At 35.9% G+C, this 14,937-nt stretch overlaps 3 protein-coding genes, 1 long non-coding RNA gene and 1 other non-coding gene across 8 annotated transcripts; 2 read left to right on the forward strand and 3 right to left on the reverse strand.

The window, feature by feature from the left end:
• Nucleotides 1-248: 248 nt before the first annotated feature.
• LOC124299355 (uncharacterized) lies at nt 249-4,870 on the reverse strand. The gene is made up of 5 exons (XR_006906982.1): nt 4,739-4,870; nt 3,999-4,666; nt 3,460-3,598; nt 2,438-3,269; nt 249-263 (listed from the first exon to the last, which is right to left on the reverse strand). It is a non-coding gene; the product is annotated as an uncharacterized LOC124299355 (long non-coding RNA).
• Nucleotides 961-1,154, reverse strand: LOC124299400 (U2 spliceosomal RNA). The gene has a single exon (XR_006906995.1). It is a non-coding gene; the product is annotated as a U2 spliceosomal RNA (small nuclear RNA).
• Nucleotides 1,313-11,339, forward strand: LOC124299352 (glyoxylate reductase/hydroxypyruvate reductase-like). Of its 4 annotated transcripts, none has more exons than XM_046752533.1 (8): nt 1,313-1,331; nt 4,968-5,066; nt 5,195-5,272; nt 7,083-7,210; nt 8,121-8,310; nt 9,237-9,400; nt 9,486-9,776; nt 10,474-11,339. In XM_046752533.1, the coding sequence occupies exons 3-8, from the start codon at nt 5,202-5,204 to the stop codon at nt 10,587-10,589; spliced, it is 960 nt and encodes a 319-aa protein (XP_046608489.1). In that variant the 5' UTR covers nt 1,313-1,331; nt 4,968-5,066; nt 5,195-5,201; the 3' UTR covers nt 10,590-11,339. The 4 variants fall into 4 exon arrangements, with proteins under 4 accessions (XP_046608489.1, XP_046608490.1, XP_046608488.1 ...); XM_046752534.1 differs by lacking the exon at nt 1,313-1,331 and adding an exon at nt 4,021-4,167; XM_046752532.1 differs by lacking the exon at nt 1,313-1,331 and having other exon boundaries at nt 4,855-5,066.
• Nucleotides 10,823-13,216, reverse strand: LOC124299354 (ragulator complex protein LAMTOR3-A). The gene is made up of 3 exons (XM_046752537.1): nt 12,913-13,216; nt 12,458-12,691; nt 10,823-11,363 (listed from the first exon to the last, which is right to left on the reverse strand). Exons 1-3 carry the CDS (start codon nt 12,919-12,921, stop codon nt 11,226-11,228), a joined length of 381 nt encoding a protein of 126 aa, XP_046608493.1. The 5' UTR covers nt 12,922-13,216; the 3' UTR covers nt 10,823-11,225.
• A 171-nt stretch (nt 13,217-13,387) lies between these two features.
• LOC124299353 (phosducin-like protein) lies at nt 13,388-14,684 on the forward strand. Its single transcript, XM_046752536.1, has 2 exons — nt 13,388-14,265; nt 14,336-14,684. Exons 1-2 carry the CDS (start codon nt 13,638-13,640, stop codon nt 14,566-14,568), a joined length of 861 nt encoding a protein of 286 aa, XP_046608492.1. The 5' UTR covers nt 13,388-13,637; the 3' UTR covers nt 14,569-14,684.
• The last annotated feature ends 253 nt before the right edge of the window (nt 14,685-14,937 follow it).

The raw sequence follows: 14,937 nt of genomic DNA on the forward strand, positions 1-14,937 counted from the left end.
AGAAAAAGCGATAGTCGGTATTGCCTCTGTTACCTGAAGAGAGAGTCGGTAACAGAGGGGGAGGATAAGTTACCGACGGCCCGCAGTACCGACCTATGACTCGCGCCAATCGGTTCGGCTACTGACCGCCGGGGGGGCAGCACCAGCCTGTCGCACCTTTGGCAGGTCAGACGTGTTTCAGTCGTCCCCGACCTCGGGCAACGACAGACGTGATGGTAGAAGGATCTCGAAGCTGTCGCCGAGGGAATAACTCGCGCTATTTCCTCAGAGAAACTTCGAGACTTACGTTGACTCTGGGTTGTTGAAGCCGGAGAGACCAACCCTCGTGCCGACGCACTTGCAGTCGGTCTTCCAGCAGCTACAACCCGCTGAGTCTTAACGCGTTTAGGATGGGAGCGCAACCGACACTGCAACTCACCGTCACAAGGGCACCAACAAGTGTTGGTGCGACGGCTCGCTACAGTGACGGAAACTAGGGGTGGGGTAAGGGATTAACCGACCTAGTGCCGCGCGAGAACGACTAAGCAAGGTCGCCTCGCAATCGGCACCGTATGGCCGGGGGAAAGAGACAGAAGAGAGAAAGAAAGGCACCACTTACCTCTGACGGGTCCACCCACCGGCGCGATGTCCCGGGGAGTTCCGCCGCACACTCTACGGGGGGACGAAGCGGGGGAGGCGCACACACTCGCGGCACAACACTCGCGCACTTAAACCACGTCCCGATCGCTTCTCGGCGGGATTAAAACTAATAGCCTAGCTAATAAAAAATAGAATAAATAAATAAATAACTAAAATCCAAAGTGTAAAAATAAATATATACAAGTGTATAAATAAAAGTGTATATATAATACGATAAAAACAAAAATTAAAAAATAAAAATCTAAAAATTTAAAAAATTAAAAATCAGCTAACCTATCCAGCTGATTTTTGGAAGGTGGCGGAGTGCTCTGATATTAAATGTCCTAGTGGGCCTGCTCCCTACGGTACTGCAATGCAGGGTCGACCCGCGGCGAAGCCGGAGCAAGCCCCTGACACTCCACCACCTTCCAAAAATCAGATTAATATACTGGCTCCCCAATGGGGAGCGTATCAGATATTAAGCTGATAAGAACAGATACTACACTTTGATCTTAGCCAAAAGGCCGAGAAGCGATGTGTTATACGTGTTTTAAAGCATTATTTAACTCACTAGAAACATTACTTTTGTTGCGAGAGCGATGCGCCCTACAGCGGTGGAAATCGGTACCGACCGGGCGGTCACCCCCCCCCCCCCGACGGCCGCTCAGCCCATTGTCGCCTGTTACAACACAATCTCACACTATGTTCTAACGGTAAGTTAGATTCAATAATATGAAATGATTTCATATTTTGAAAAGTATCATGAAATATTTCTATGGAACACCAACGCATACCCGGATCTCATGAAAATCGCGTTACACCCCGAGTTAGACTCATCGATTCATCTAGCACAATTGCTTTTCATACTTGAAATCACACCTACTGCAACTTCAGTAAAATGAGGATTCTTTTAATAATATTTATTACACTACATAGAACAACGAAAAATTACAGAAAAACCAGAATCTTCAAGTTTGGAAATTTCATCAAAAATTTTGCCGAATAACATGTCTCATCATATTGAAAGAATATTTTGATCAAACTCTTTATTTATATTTATTCAAATGTCCAGAATATATTGAAGTATTGTAGAAGTTTTTTAGTGTTTTTTTATCCATCTTTGAATTTGATAGCATATTGTCTATATGTTGCAAAAAATCGTTATTTATTAGGCAGGTAATTTAAAGAAAGATGATAATGAAGCTCCAAGTAAAAGATAAAACTCAGGTTGCTAAAATTACATATTATTTACAAAATTTTAAATTTTAGAATTTATTTACAAATTTACAATAACAAAATACGTGAAACGACGTGTTTTTATTTTTCATTTTCTGATCAAAACCGATTTTTTGTATGTTATACAGATAAGTTTATTATAAGCTTATATTTCTATAATGGTTGTATTTAAACAGTCTGTATCAAATGAAGACTTTGTATTACTTGCATTTACCACGCGATGAATCACGTTCCACTTCTTCACTAAACTCGGCGAAAATGATGACACGAAATATTGCATAAGTTATGAAAGGACGGGGTCAAATATTCTAATGCAATGTATCACTTCTTACTCTACAGAGTTTCAATATTAGAATTCATAAATTAAGTTACAATATCTTCAGTGACAAATCTCATATTGTGATCATATTTTATCACAATACAATGCATGAATAGATGACACTGAAATTATATAGAGAATACAAATTCGAAAATTTCAGGTGACTTGAAAAATTAACGACTGAGCCAGGAATGGAACTTGGTGTCTGGAGATGCTTTGCCGCGCTATTGTAGCGCTACAAATACACAGCACACGAACCAAAACAAATTTCGAATACAGATGATGAGAGAAATTAACATTGTAGTCAGGCGGCTAGGTGATCTAGTGGAGTAAGGCTCCGGCAAAGCATCTCTAGACACCAGGTTCCATTCCTAGCTCCGTTGTTAATTTTTCAAGTCACCTGAAATTTTCGAATTTGTATTCTCTAACAATTTGTCTCGTATAAAAATATATATGACTTCTGCATATCATTCTAATGGTCGACTAGGTCTGGTCTAAATGACTTAATACAGGAGTGTAATGAATTACACTCTTAAACAAGCCACGAATACACACTGTCTCAAACTCTGCCTCTTGCGACAAAATCTGCAACTTCTGAAATTATATACAAAAGCTTAAGGAATCTAAACAATTTATCAGTTTACTAAAGCAGATTTTATGTTACCCAATTAGCCAATTCAATTGTATTATTTTTGATTATAATCAATCATGCAAGGTTGTAAAATTAAATATTTATGGAAGCCAGTGTGATAAATAAAAGGTGATATTGCTATATGCTATGGTTTATAATTCCAGTATAAACCACTTTCTTTACTTTTGAGATCGAAAATTGTAACTTATAAATATATTAAATTGAAAATATCTCAATGTGTCACAATATCAGAATATAATTAATGCAAAGTATTGACTCAGACACCTCCTCTAACAGTATTATTTTTTAAATACCAATATCCTCTCGGATGCTTTATCTCTTCTTCAAAAACGTTTCTTTCTTATTTCTTTGACAAATTTGCAAAATTTGCTATGCATTATCAAGATTAAATTCTTTGAAGTTAACTCCAGTCCTTCTGCTATGTGATACGTGGATTCGTGACATCTGAAATGAGAAACATAAAATAGTGTATTTTATTAATACAATTGTTTGTAACTTTGTAGTCAGAGTGGATGTGAATGAGAATAATAATTGCTAATAATAAAGTTTTAAATGCAATACAAAATGCTATATGATTATAGCACACGTGTTGATATTTTCTTGATAAATACAGAAATAAATTATATAGCTTTACCTGTTTGTTTTTTTCCATGTTTTGATCAAGCATTTTTCTTGTGTTCGGAACAAAATTATCTTGTGTAACTCAACATTCACAGGGTTTATTTGAGGGTGTCAACATCGTTGTGCACAATTTTAGCACCTCGCCTGACAAACTGAAAACAAAAGGAGTGAAACAAATCAGGAAAATGTTATGGTCATATAAGGGTTGAATATAAAGCCTGTTCACTATTTCTACGTAGATCTTGAAGTTCTTAGCGGGATTAATGGAAGTGAGTTTTAAACTAAACGGACGTAACATCTCACTAAAAACCAATGGACTGAAACAAGTAGAGAAAATTTTATAGTTAAATAATGAAACTATTTACTGTTCGTACGAAGAGCTTTAAGTTTTTTGTGCAATTTGTAAAGGTTAGAATAAAAATACTGTTTGCTATTCGGACAAAGAGGTTGACACTGGCCACTGTTATCGAAATATTCCTCAAATGTATCACCACCAGGCTAACGACTTTACATGTAACCTATTACACTGTATCAGTAAATTCGGTTACTCACGATCAGCAGCCGACGCAGTGCCTGCTCCTGGACCTCCTGGACCCAAATGTATTGTGAGGTTAATCGAAAACAACTAATCAACAGCTGCGTGCCTCCAGCCGGCTGCTTAAATGAACCAAATGAACTATATACTACTACGATTTACTTCATATTGTTAGACTCTTGTTTTGTGAGTACCATTTTTTTTCTAAAAAATTTACAATTAGTTAATTCTATGCTGACGATATATCAATTACGTTGTATGTTAATCATGACGATAAACAAAAATATTGGTAGAAACACCGGTGTCCACGAAAGCATGGTAAATTGTCGTGGAGCATCCAGCTAGCCTGAGAGCATTTAGCTCTCCTATCTTTACCGACTAAGCAAACTCACCCTTTTTCTTCCTATATTAAATAAACACACGAACAGAAAGTGAGGGAGAATTTTTTCATGCAATATTGAGTTCGCTACGATAATTTCGTAAATAAAAGATGCTTTCACGATCATCTGGGTGCATGACCTACGGTGTAATGGTGTAAATCTGTATGAACCAAAAAGTCGTGAATAGGATGGCCTGACGATAAGCATCTGTAACCAGCCCCATAGTCCTCCCTAGGGACGCCCTCTTTTTGTATTGGTTTCATCGAACAAAATACTCATTGAATAGAAACGCACAACAGTGATTTCTGAAATTTCAAATATTCGCATAATCTCATGAAAGATTGTCGAAATTTCGAGGAGCAGCGTGTCAGCCTTACCAAAAGGAGTTTACGTATTGGCGAGCGTCAAGTGTTTGCGAAATCCGATTCTAACTTGTTAGATAATTTCGCACTGATAACATCGGAAATCTTGAACCACAAACGCTGTTGTCGTTAGGACTATGTTTGTCGTGATAGCGTATCTGTACCGTTACACATATGACATACATACACTAGCATGTATTATGTAATCATGTACATTTATACTCCGGCATAATATGTAATTCAGACGAAGGAACGATATATTGTGGAGAAGACGCTTCGCTGACCACATCGGTCCGCATCGCAGATCACTCTGTTCGTAAATTCCGAAGTGTGGAACATCACGGTGAGCGAATAGTGAATCATAGCAACTGCAAACAACTCAAGTCCAAGCGTATAAAATTTCTTGTATTGAGCTTATAACAGCAACAGTTTCTTAATTTGGTTGAGAATCAACGTAGTTAATTTTCCCAGTGACAGGATGAGCAGACAACGAGTTTTGGTGACGAGCAACGAAGTACCGCAGGCGGGCATTGACCTTCTAAAAACCAAGTGAGTGATTCCATGTGCTATTCATTACACGCAAACTGATGGCGCTGTGTTGTTAATTTCTTATGAAAGGCATTCGATCACTGCATGGAAAAATTATATCGGTGGTACCGGTTCATAGACTCTGCCGTCAGTGTAGGGTAACTTTACAGTGCAAGTTGCCAATGACAATAATTGTTTATTTTTACCGGTCCGGCCTACTCATTGGCTTTTTCTGGTAAAAATGTTGATATTGAAAATATTGATAAACAAAAAATTTAATTTTTTCTGTTTGAATGAAGAAATAAAAGACCGAACGAAAGAAATTGCCCAGCACTTGAGATATTCACTTTTTAAAAAAAAACTTGACATGTTATTCAAAATTTAAATACGTATTTAACACAGAATGAATAATTGTCTTTACAATAACTTATTTGTAATAAAATTTCAAGCAAGCGGTTGACGCGAGTACGATTTTTAGGTTCTCGGAGGGTAGACGAGCCTCACCTGAAAATCGCACGATCAGCCTCAATCGCTTAAGTTTACCTGAGTGCACGATCGCCCTCTATCATTCTGTAAAGCGGGCGCAAAAACGTACTTTGCGCCCACTTGCGATAATCTGCATGCATCCGCCTATTCGTTTTCGGGCGAGAAACAGGCACTTTGCGCCCACTCTCCGTGCACGAAAGGGTATATTTTCAGTGCAGGCTGGACAAAAAATAGTTTGGGCATATTTTTTCTTTTTTCATTTCAACTCATGACTGGAGTCCGAACGTACACCACGCAACTTTGAACTACGTTCAGTACCGCTATCGCTACGCGGTTTTTAATCTTCGAATGTGTTTTTCATTAACTAATTGTAAATAAAATCCGATTTATCGTACACCATTTTCTTCCTTACGAAAAGAAGAAGAAAACCATGTATGAGAAGGTGTGTTTATTAGCAATTGATTGGTTTTATGATCAAGAAAAGCCTGGGTGCGTTCGGACCCCAGTTATGCATTTGAAGGTAGAAAAATAAAGTCATGAGTTATAAGGATAATGGAAATGAAAAAATGTGACCTAATTACTTTTTAATACTCTATTGTATACTCTACTACTCTACTTTATGCACATATAAAAAGCAGACCTCTTTTTCCAATGAATCTTACCTCTTTTTTCTTAGGGTCTTAATCGGAACGAAAACGAACTGTTAATATAGGGAAAATGTACGAGTGGTCCGCCACCCAGTGATTGGCCATTATTAAGCCAATTGTTGCCCACAGCTATTTTATCACGAAAATTAATCACCTGTCAACTTATTAAAAAAGTAATTGCCTTATAAACGTATTGATATAAATTAAGGAAATCACGTGTGTTATTACGTCAAAAATATGTGGTTGCGAAAACTGCTCAACAATAGCGATAAGTATGGATGAAATGGAAAAGTTTCCGGTTAATCTACAAGTTTCACGGTGACAGAAGTATATACTCTAATTCTGACAGAAAACAGTAAAAAAAAATATTGTAAAACAAGTGGACGACGATTAGCTCCTTCATCGTATTTGCCTTTTTCGAAACCACACAAATAACAAGAATTAAGAACCCATACACAACGTGATTTTACCATTTACGTCCGTTGAAACCACAGAAACAACAGGAAGAATGCCTAACCACAAATATATTTTTCATTATTCGTTAAAACCACACAAACAGCAGCTGTGTTCTTGCGATGATACGATCCGTTTTATAAAAATATATCAAAGTAATAATAATAATTATAATAATACATCGATTAAATGCTGAAACATATCTTCAAATAGCAATATCTGCAAATCTGTTCGATTTTTTTCAGATTTGATTTGACAATTCTACCAAGCCCAGTTAGTACACGCGAACAAGTACTTCAAGCACTTCCGGGCCACGACGCTATTTATCTCGCCAGCCATCATGTCGTGAACAAAGAATTACTGGATGTTGCAGGTAAATGTTGAATGAGAGCAATAATTTTTTTCGCTTCCACCTAAAAAAGTTTTACGTATTGAAAAATTCGGAGGAGACAATGTGTCTTGAATCCAGTTATAAAATATCGCTCTCGGTATTCGAACTCTTCCCAGACTAGATCCTGAAAGCATTTTGCAGTGACTTCAATTCACTACAGACGTGTCCGTTGAACGAAATTCGTAGCTCAAACAGTTTACAAATTATAGGCCTCGAAAATCAATTTTATTTAGAATATTTATAGGGAACTAAATTCTCTATAAAAATATACTTGGAGCAAAGTTCGTGTTTCAGTGGTTCACAAGTTATAATTCTTGATAATGAATTTTATGTAAAACATTTATCTTTAAAGATCTTTAGTGGCCAAAGTAATGACGTTATAACGAAAATTTCGTATCAATAAATACGGCTGACTGGTAACAATTTTAAATATCGATTCCGAGAGCATATTTTAAAATTGGATTTAAGAGTTAGTCTTCCTTGAGGATTTTTGTTTGTTACTAAATATAATAAGTTATTCAGGTGGAAGCGAAAAAACATGTTGCTTCAAAACGATATAATTTGACTTATAGGTAACATATATTACGTATTTTCGGCTTCATACAAACTTTTCCGGCCGACTCGGCCTCCGTGATATACGTTATCTGATCTTATCGTGAAATCAAATTTCGTTGAAGCAATAAAAATCTATTGCTCCGATTAGATATTATATGGATTATGCAACCAGTCTGTAATATGCTTTTTCATAATTTCCTAATTAAAGCGACTATAGATTATGCGAACTGACATGACTATATTTACCAATCAACAAAATGGATTTCTTCCACGGGCATGAAATTATCTTACCTCTTTGATTGATTGATATTGAAACTCAGGTTTTGATTTTCTTCAGGACCAAGGTTGAAAGTGGTGTCAACAGCATCTGCTGGATACGATCATTTGGACGTGCCTGAAATAAAACGGCGGGGTTTAAAAGTAGGTAACACTCCCCATGTTCTAACTGCTGCTGTTGCTGAGGTCGCTGTAATGTTGACGTTGAGCGCGGCCAGGCGAGCTTACGAGGGCCGTATCAAAATCATCGAGTAAATAATTCAACGTTTTGTTATATTACAATTTTAGCTTATGTATTTCATAACAAAGAATTTTTAAAATATGCATAGCTGCAAATACAATTACTTACATAGGTATGCACCTTAGGGTGGTCCTTAAAAAGGATATTTTGAATTTGTAATGCCTCGTCCCCCAAATCGGACCAAATAATTCCCTAACATTTACAGATTTTCATCTGAACTCTAATCCGTGCCGCAAAAACGGTTGATTTTCCCATTTAATCCTTTTCAAGGGAACAATAAATCTGCCAAACAGATTTCGATAAAATTTGATATAACACGTTCCTCTTGGGTCGTTGATTACGAATCTAAACTCGAAATTTCCAAATTTAAAATGGCGGATCCAATATGGCAATATCATTTTTCTTTTGGGATGTTTGTCCGCCATGTTGATTTGCCTATTTCGACATTTGAAATTTCGAGTTAAAATTCGTAATCAGCGACCCGAGGAACCCCCCTACATCAAATTTCATCGAAATCCATTTGGCAGATTTACTGTTCCCTTGAAAAGGGTTAATCGAAGAAATCAACCTTCCGGCGGCACGGGTTGGAGTTGAGATAAGAAGCTGAAAAAATGAGAGAATTATTTTTGAATTATTTGCATCCGATTTAGGGGGTGAAACAGTCGACCAATCGAAATTCAAAAATGACCTTTCTTAAGACCACCCTAAAATATCTGAGATCTTGTGAAGTTAATTTAACTTTAAGAGGGGCTGATTCTTATAATTATGCTAATTCAATACGAAAGGGTGGTAGAAATTGCAGATGATGCATTGTTAGTATAAGCTGCAAGAAAATTCTAATTCATTGGGTGTATCATAATTATATTATTACTATTGTTTATCTTCCATTTTCAAGGTACTAGAACGAAATATTTTAATATTGGATAATTTTTTCAGAAACAAGTGGGAGTCACGGCCGCAATGGATGTTGGGCCGTGATTTACGCGGTTCAACTGTAGGTATAGTAGGCTTGGGTAACATTGGACAAGCAATTGTGAAGCGACTGAAGCCATTCGAAGTGGGCCGATTCATTTATTCGGGCCACTCGAGAAAACAAGCCGGTAAATAAATTATTAATGAATATTACCTATGATATGAATAAACGTTCGGATCGAAATACACATGCAACGTTTCATATAATTGCAGGTGACGATCTTGGAGCTACGTTTGTATCGTTTGCTGATCTCCTCAAGGAAAGTGATTTCGTGATAGTTGCCACGCCGTTGAACAATGAAACTACGAATATGTTCAATGACAACACGTTTGCCCAGATGAAAAATACGGCGATACTGGTGAACGTAGGACGCGGACCTGTCGTCAATACAGATGCCCTCGTCAAAGCACTTCGAAATCATACAATTTTTGCTGCTGGATTGGATGTTATGAATCCAGAGCCACTCCCCAGTGACCATCCACTTTTAAGCCTGCCGAACGCAGGTCAGTATTTCAGCGATTTTTTATGTCGGGACCTCTCCTGGCAATAAAATATGTCCAGAAGGTTTCACATATTTGTACGAATTTACCCAGAATGATTAATTTCTAACAGATCCTTACTTGTTTCTAAAAATCCTAAACCGGACCTAGTAATTTCTAGGAAAAGAAATAATTTTTTGCAAATATCGTATAGAAAAACATTGATGATTTAATATTTTTGAAAAATTTAGACAGTTCAATCTATTTTAAAATCCTTTTCAACTGTTTCATTTTTAATTTCTCTCAAAAATTCGTCTGTTTTTTGCATAACGCGATACGCCAGAGATACGATTTTTTTCAGGATTGTGACACATAGTGGAGTTCTGAGAAAACATGAGTTATCCATAGAAATTGGTCCGATTTTCACCTCTTAAAAATCAGTCGAGTTGATCATGCACAACGAGAAAGTAAAAAAATCGGAGTTTTATATTTGAGTTTTGGTAGAAAATGAAATTCCGCGTAAAGAATTTAGAAATTTTTTTTTAAAACTCTAGAATTTCTTGAACTTCCTCAAACATTATCAGGACAATTCAAACCTTTGCTAATTATGATTTGCCTGTTATTTTTTTATCAATGTCTTTGGGAATACAAGATGAAGAAAAACAAATGCAGAAACAAATTAATCACCCGAAGCCCACTTACGTTTTATTGAACTTTTTAGTTATAATCCCGCATTTGGGCAGTGCAACGGTGAAAACCCGCTCAGACATGGCTACAACAGCGGCGCAGAACGTGATCAACGGCTTGGAAGGAAAACCACTCGTCTATGAATTATAGTGGCAAACAGGCTTTCAATAAAGTTTGCACCAACTGTGTAACCTGTTGCCTGATATATGTATCAAATATTTTCAAAGCAACTGAAATTTTACGGGGCTTTAATTTTTTATACATGTCTTCAAGATTCGTATTTCCACTTTACGTCATATTCAAGAATATATACCTAGCAATTGTTATGTTTTATAGTATATTTCATATGAAGGTGTCAAGTCTAGGAATTTTTTTACCCAGGATATAAGCACATTGACATTCCAGTAACTTGTTTGTAGGTGTGTTATATCTCACGTTAATTCATACAGATGTGACTCCGTGATCAGTGTCTATTTTTATTTTATGAATGCGAAGTTATTTAGGAATACGAAAATATAAAGTGTGCGTATGACACGTGTTCACGAAATAATCAATTCAATTCTCCAATAATACATATACAGTATATATCATTTTTTGTTTTGTATGTATATTATATAATTATATAAGATTTATAGAATTAATTTACAACGATTTAAATCATAATATTTAGCCTTTGTTTTGCTAAAATTTGGTTCAATGTGTTTTACACATTCAATTACACAGTCGTCGTGACGTTTTAATTCCACGATTTCTTCAATTAGTTTATTAGTGCATCACAGGTGTCCATCAGGCTTCGGCAACAACGTTTTTAAGATTTTGTAAAATTGGATCAATTTTACTCTCTAGTGACAAGATGTGCCCGGTATCACAAATGTTGTTTGCAATAAAGCTTACGACCAATGGTAGCTTATTCATTTGAACAACCTGTTGAACATATCATTGATCACACATAAATCCATGTATTTACACACTTACAACTGTTTCTGACAACATGGTAAATAATTGTAACTAGAGGTAAAAATTTACAAGAAATTTGCACAATAATTAATTAATTTTATAATTATATAATATAGTTGAAATACAATAAATGCTAGTTCCCTTTAATGTGTATGGAGCATTATTTTTCAAATCTGATAAGGTTTTGATAATTTTTTAGTTTCAAAATTTTTTATAAATTCAGTTTTACCTCTTGACAGAAGTGCTGATGGTTCTTTTGAAGCTGCATTCTCAATTTGTTTTCTAATATAGAATTTTTGAAACATTTTCCATCTAAATTTTGCAAATGAATGAAATTTAAAAACTAAATGAGATGTTTAAAAAAGGTAAAACATATCTTTTTTCCTCTTGAGTGATGGATTCATTGATAAAATATTTCATAATTATATCTCATAATTTCGTTTTACCATTTTCCTTATAGTTCCGTTCTACTTTTTCGCATAAAGCCAATTATGATTATGGGTCGATGAATTGTTATATTTCTACTATCTATTCAGAAGAGACTTTTTGAAAAATCAATTTCTTGTCAGGTGAAAGAAAGATTGATTTCATCAAGTTTGTAATCAATCGGACGCTACTATAGGAATACGTGTTCATACGGAAAAGATTTTTTTCTTATGAATGTGGAAGAAATTGTTTTTATAACTTTCATTCAAACGACTAAAACATCGTAATATAAATTTCTCACCAAATGAAAAAATGAATTTTAATTAGGAAAATTTGACGTTACATTAAAAAAAATTAATAATTTAAGAACAAATTGAGATGAAAAGATCAAACTAAATCATCAACAAGCCTTGTAATAGGTAATATGAGATTTCAAAAAATGAAGCGTACCAAAAATTCGATCTTAAAATCTTATCAAATTTGAAAAATAATATGCCATATAGAACTAGTTTCATATCATTATATGTTTAAACAATGTACTCTTCAGAAAAGGTTGCATGTAAAAGTGGAATAACTGAACTGCAAACAGCCTTCCAGAATTACGGTGCTCTTATTATCAAGGGTTCATAACTTACTTGATAACTGCTGTATATGCTAATAATGGTTTTATTCTTTCCTAGATCTAATTTGCTCCCTTGATCAGTGGCCATTCCGAATGTAGAAAGGAAGCTTGCCCGCATTGCTAATTCTGGGGCTTTTTCATCTGACACTGATATGACAGGAACACCATCACGATCCGTGATCAAAATACTGTGTAAGCCATCAACGCTGTTCAGTAGCTGATATAAAAATTTCTTCAATTCCTGAAACTGAATCACAAATTGATTTGTGTATGCTAGAAAAATACAGATCGCGAATATACATGTCTATATTGCTTCGAATTTTTGAGCTGACTTCTATTGCAATTCCAATAAAGAGTGAGTTCTATTTTGAAAAACATAACCTCGATTATAGTTACTTTCACTTGGCTTCGAAACGCTAGCTAACGGTCACATATGATTACAGCATAAACTTCAAAAAACAAACTCACCACGTTCATTTTCGAATGCAGAACCTGTATTCAGTTTTCAGTATTTTTATTGCATTCCAAATTTTTATTGAATTTGAACAAAGAATACTCCGTTCTGTGACTAAGAGTTGACACTTCACACAGCCGCGTCAGCCACGGGGCGCCGATATATTTCTATTTATGGTTTGACAGGGTTACAATCCTACCCTACCGATCGAGTTATTTTTGTCCTACCCGCATTTAGCTGTGAATTTAAAAGGTAGTGTACGTCAAAGAGAATTATCTTTGGTGTACGTAAAAATACTGTATTATAAGTGATATGACATGTTATTCACTCCTTGTTACCAAACTTATACAAGCGAACTGTAAGCGCGCATTGCTTAACATGCCTAAAACAGAGACAGAGCCAGTCATACTCAAGAAATGCAAAAGAGATAAAAAGATTGCTACCAGGACCGGGAGCTGATTTTGATACGCACCCGCAGTAAGCTAAAGTGTGTGGCGTATCAACCTCAGAGAATTACTCTATGGCGTCAACTTGGTGTAAAGCGTCGTTCACGCAGTCAACAATTATAATAAATAATTGGTTTTCGATAAAACAGCGAGAATGAAGAGCAGAGCATTGATGTTCATGGACTGAGATTGGGTGATAAAATTATTATTCCGTTGAATATAATATTAATAATTCCGCTCTTCGTGTATTAAATAGAGGTACAACAGAAAGCTCTAGCCCAAAAGAGAACGGAATGGCAACACTTGAGGATAAAATTTTGGGTGAAAAATTACAATATTACTGCAGTAGTTCAAGTGAAGACGAGGGGCAAGACTCAGCGGATTCTGAAGATGAACAAAAGTCGCAGAAACCGTGCGACGCGACAGCGTCAAGGTCTGAGCAACTGCCTGAGTGTGCAAAGTGGGACGGAACTTCAAGCAACACAGGGCCGAAAGGGGTCTTAGGCGACTGGCAGCGGTTTAAACAAATAGAGGCAGAGAAGAAAGTCGAACAGGAGAAGGAGAGGATCGAGCTGCTGAAGAAGTTGAGTTTGACTTGCAGGAGTGCTCTTGACGAGGAAAAAGATAATCTTGAGGAAACCGATCCAGAGTTGGCAGATTTGATGAACGACGAATTTTTACTCAATTATCAGAAGCAAAAAATGATGGAAATGCTCAATCGGGCTGAAAAATTAAGATTTGGCCGGCTATTCAACTTGGTAACTGCTGATCAGTTTCTGGAGGCCATCGACAACGAACATGAATCTGTTACCATCGTTATTCATATTTATGAACCTGACATAGAAGGATGTGAGACTATGAATGGCTGTTTACTTTCACTGGCCGTTGAATATCCCAGCGTTAAATTTTGCAAAATTCAAGGTGAGATGGTGAAAGAATTCCAAACTTCTATAAAAGAACATTGCAGTTGCTAATGCTGAATTATTTTTAGGCTCCGCCGCAGGCTTAAGTAGGCACTTTAAAAAGGAGGGAGTTCCAGCACTGCTTGTTTATAAAAACAAACAGGTCATAGGTAATTTTGTTCGTGTCACAGATCACCTTGGAGTTGACTTTTATTCCTCTGATGTTGAACATTTTTTAATCGAGCATGGAATGATAAGTGACAGAAACTGTATTCCATCAATTGTTTCTACTAAGGGAAATGCAGATTCTGACAGCGACTAGAAAAATGAACGAAATAGAGACTGGAGATTATATGTGGTAAAAATGTATTTAATATTTATAGTAACTATACTTATATGAACTATGTAACAATAAACCTGAAGCTACTGTATATTTTATCTATGCTGTTCGTAAGTATGACGATTGGTTTTCTTGTCATTTACATAGAGTGAATTATCTGTAAATGAATGGTTCTTTGATCCAATGGCATTGACTGAAAAGTTGGTAAAGATGTTGCATAGATTTGGTTTTCTGAAAACTAAACTTTTCCAATCATAACATAACTAATAATAAATTGCTCTTTTTGCAACCAACTGATTTGCATAAATTTTGCCATTGAAATCATACGTGTATCAGTAATGCAAAAATTTT

Source organism: Neodiprion virginianus, chromosome 2, assembly GCF_021901495.1.
Source record: "Neodiprion virginianus isolate iyNeoVirg1 chromosome 2, iyNeoVirg1.1, whole genome shotgun sequence".
Classification (NCBI taxonomy): domain Eukaryota; kingdom Metazoa; phylum Arthropoda; class Insecta; order Hymenoptera; family Diprionidae; genus Neodiprion; species Neodiprion virginianus.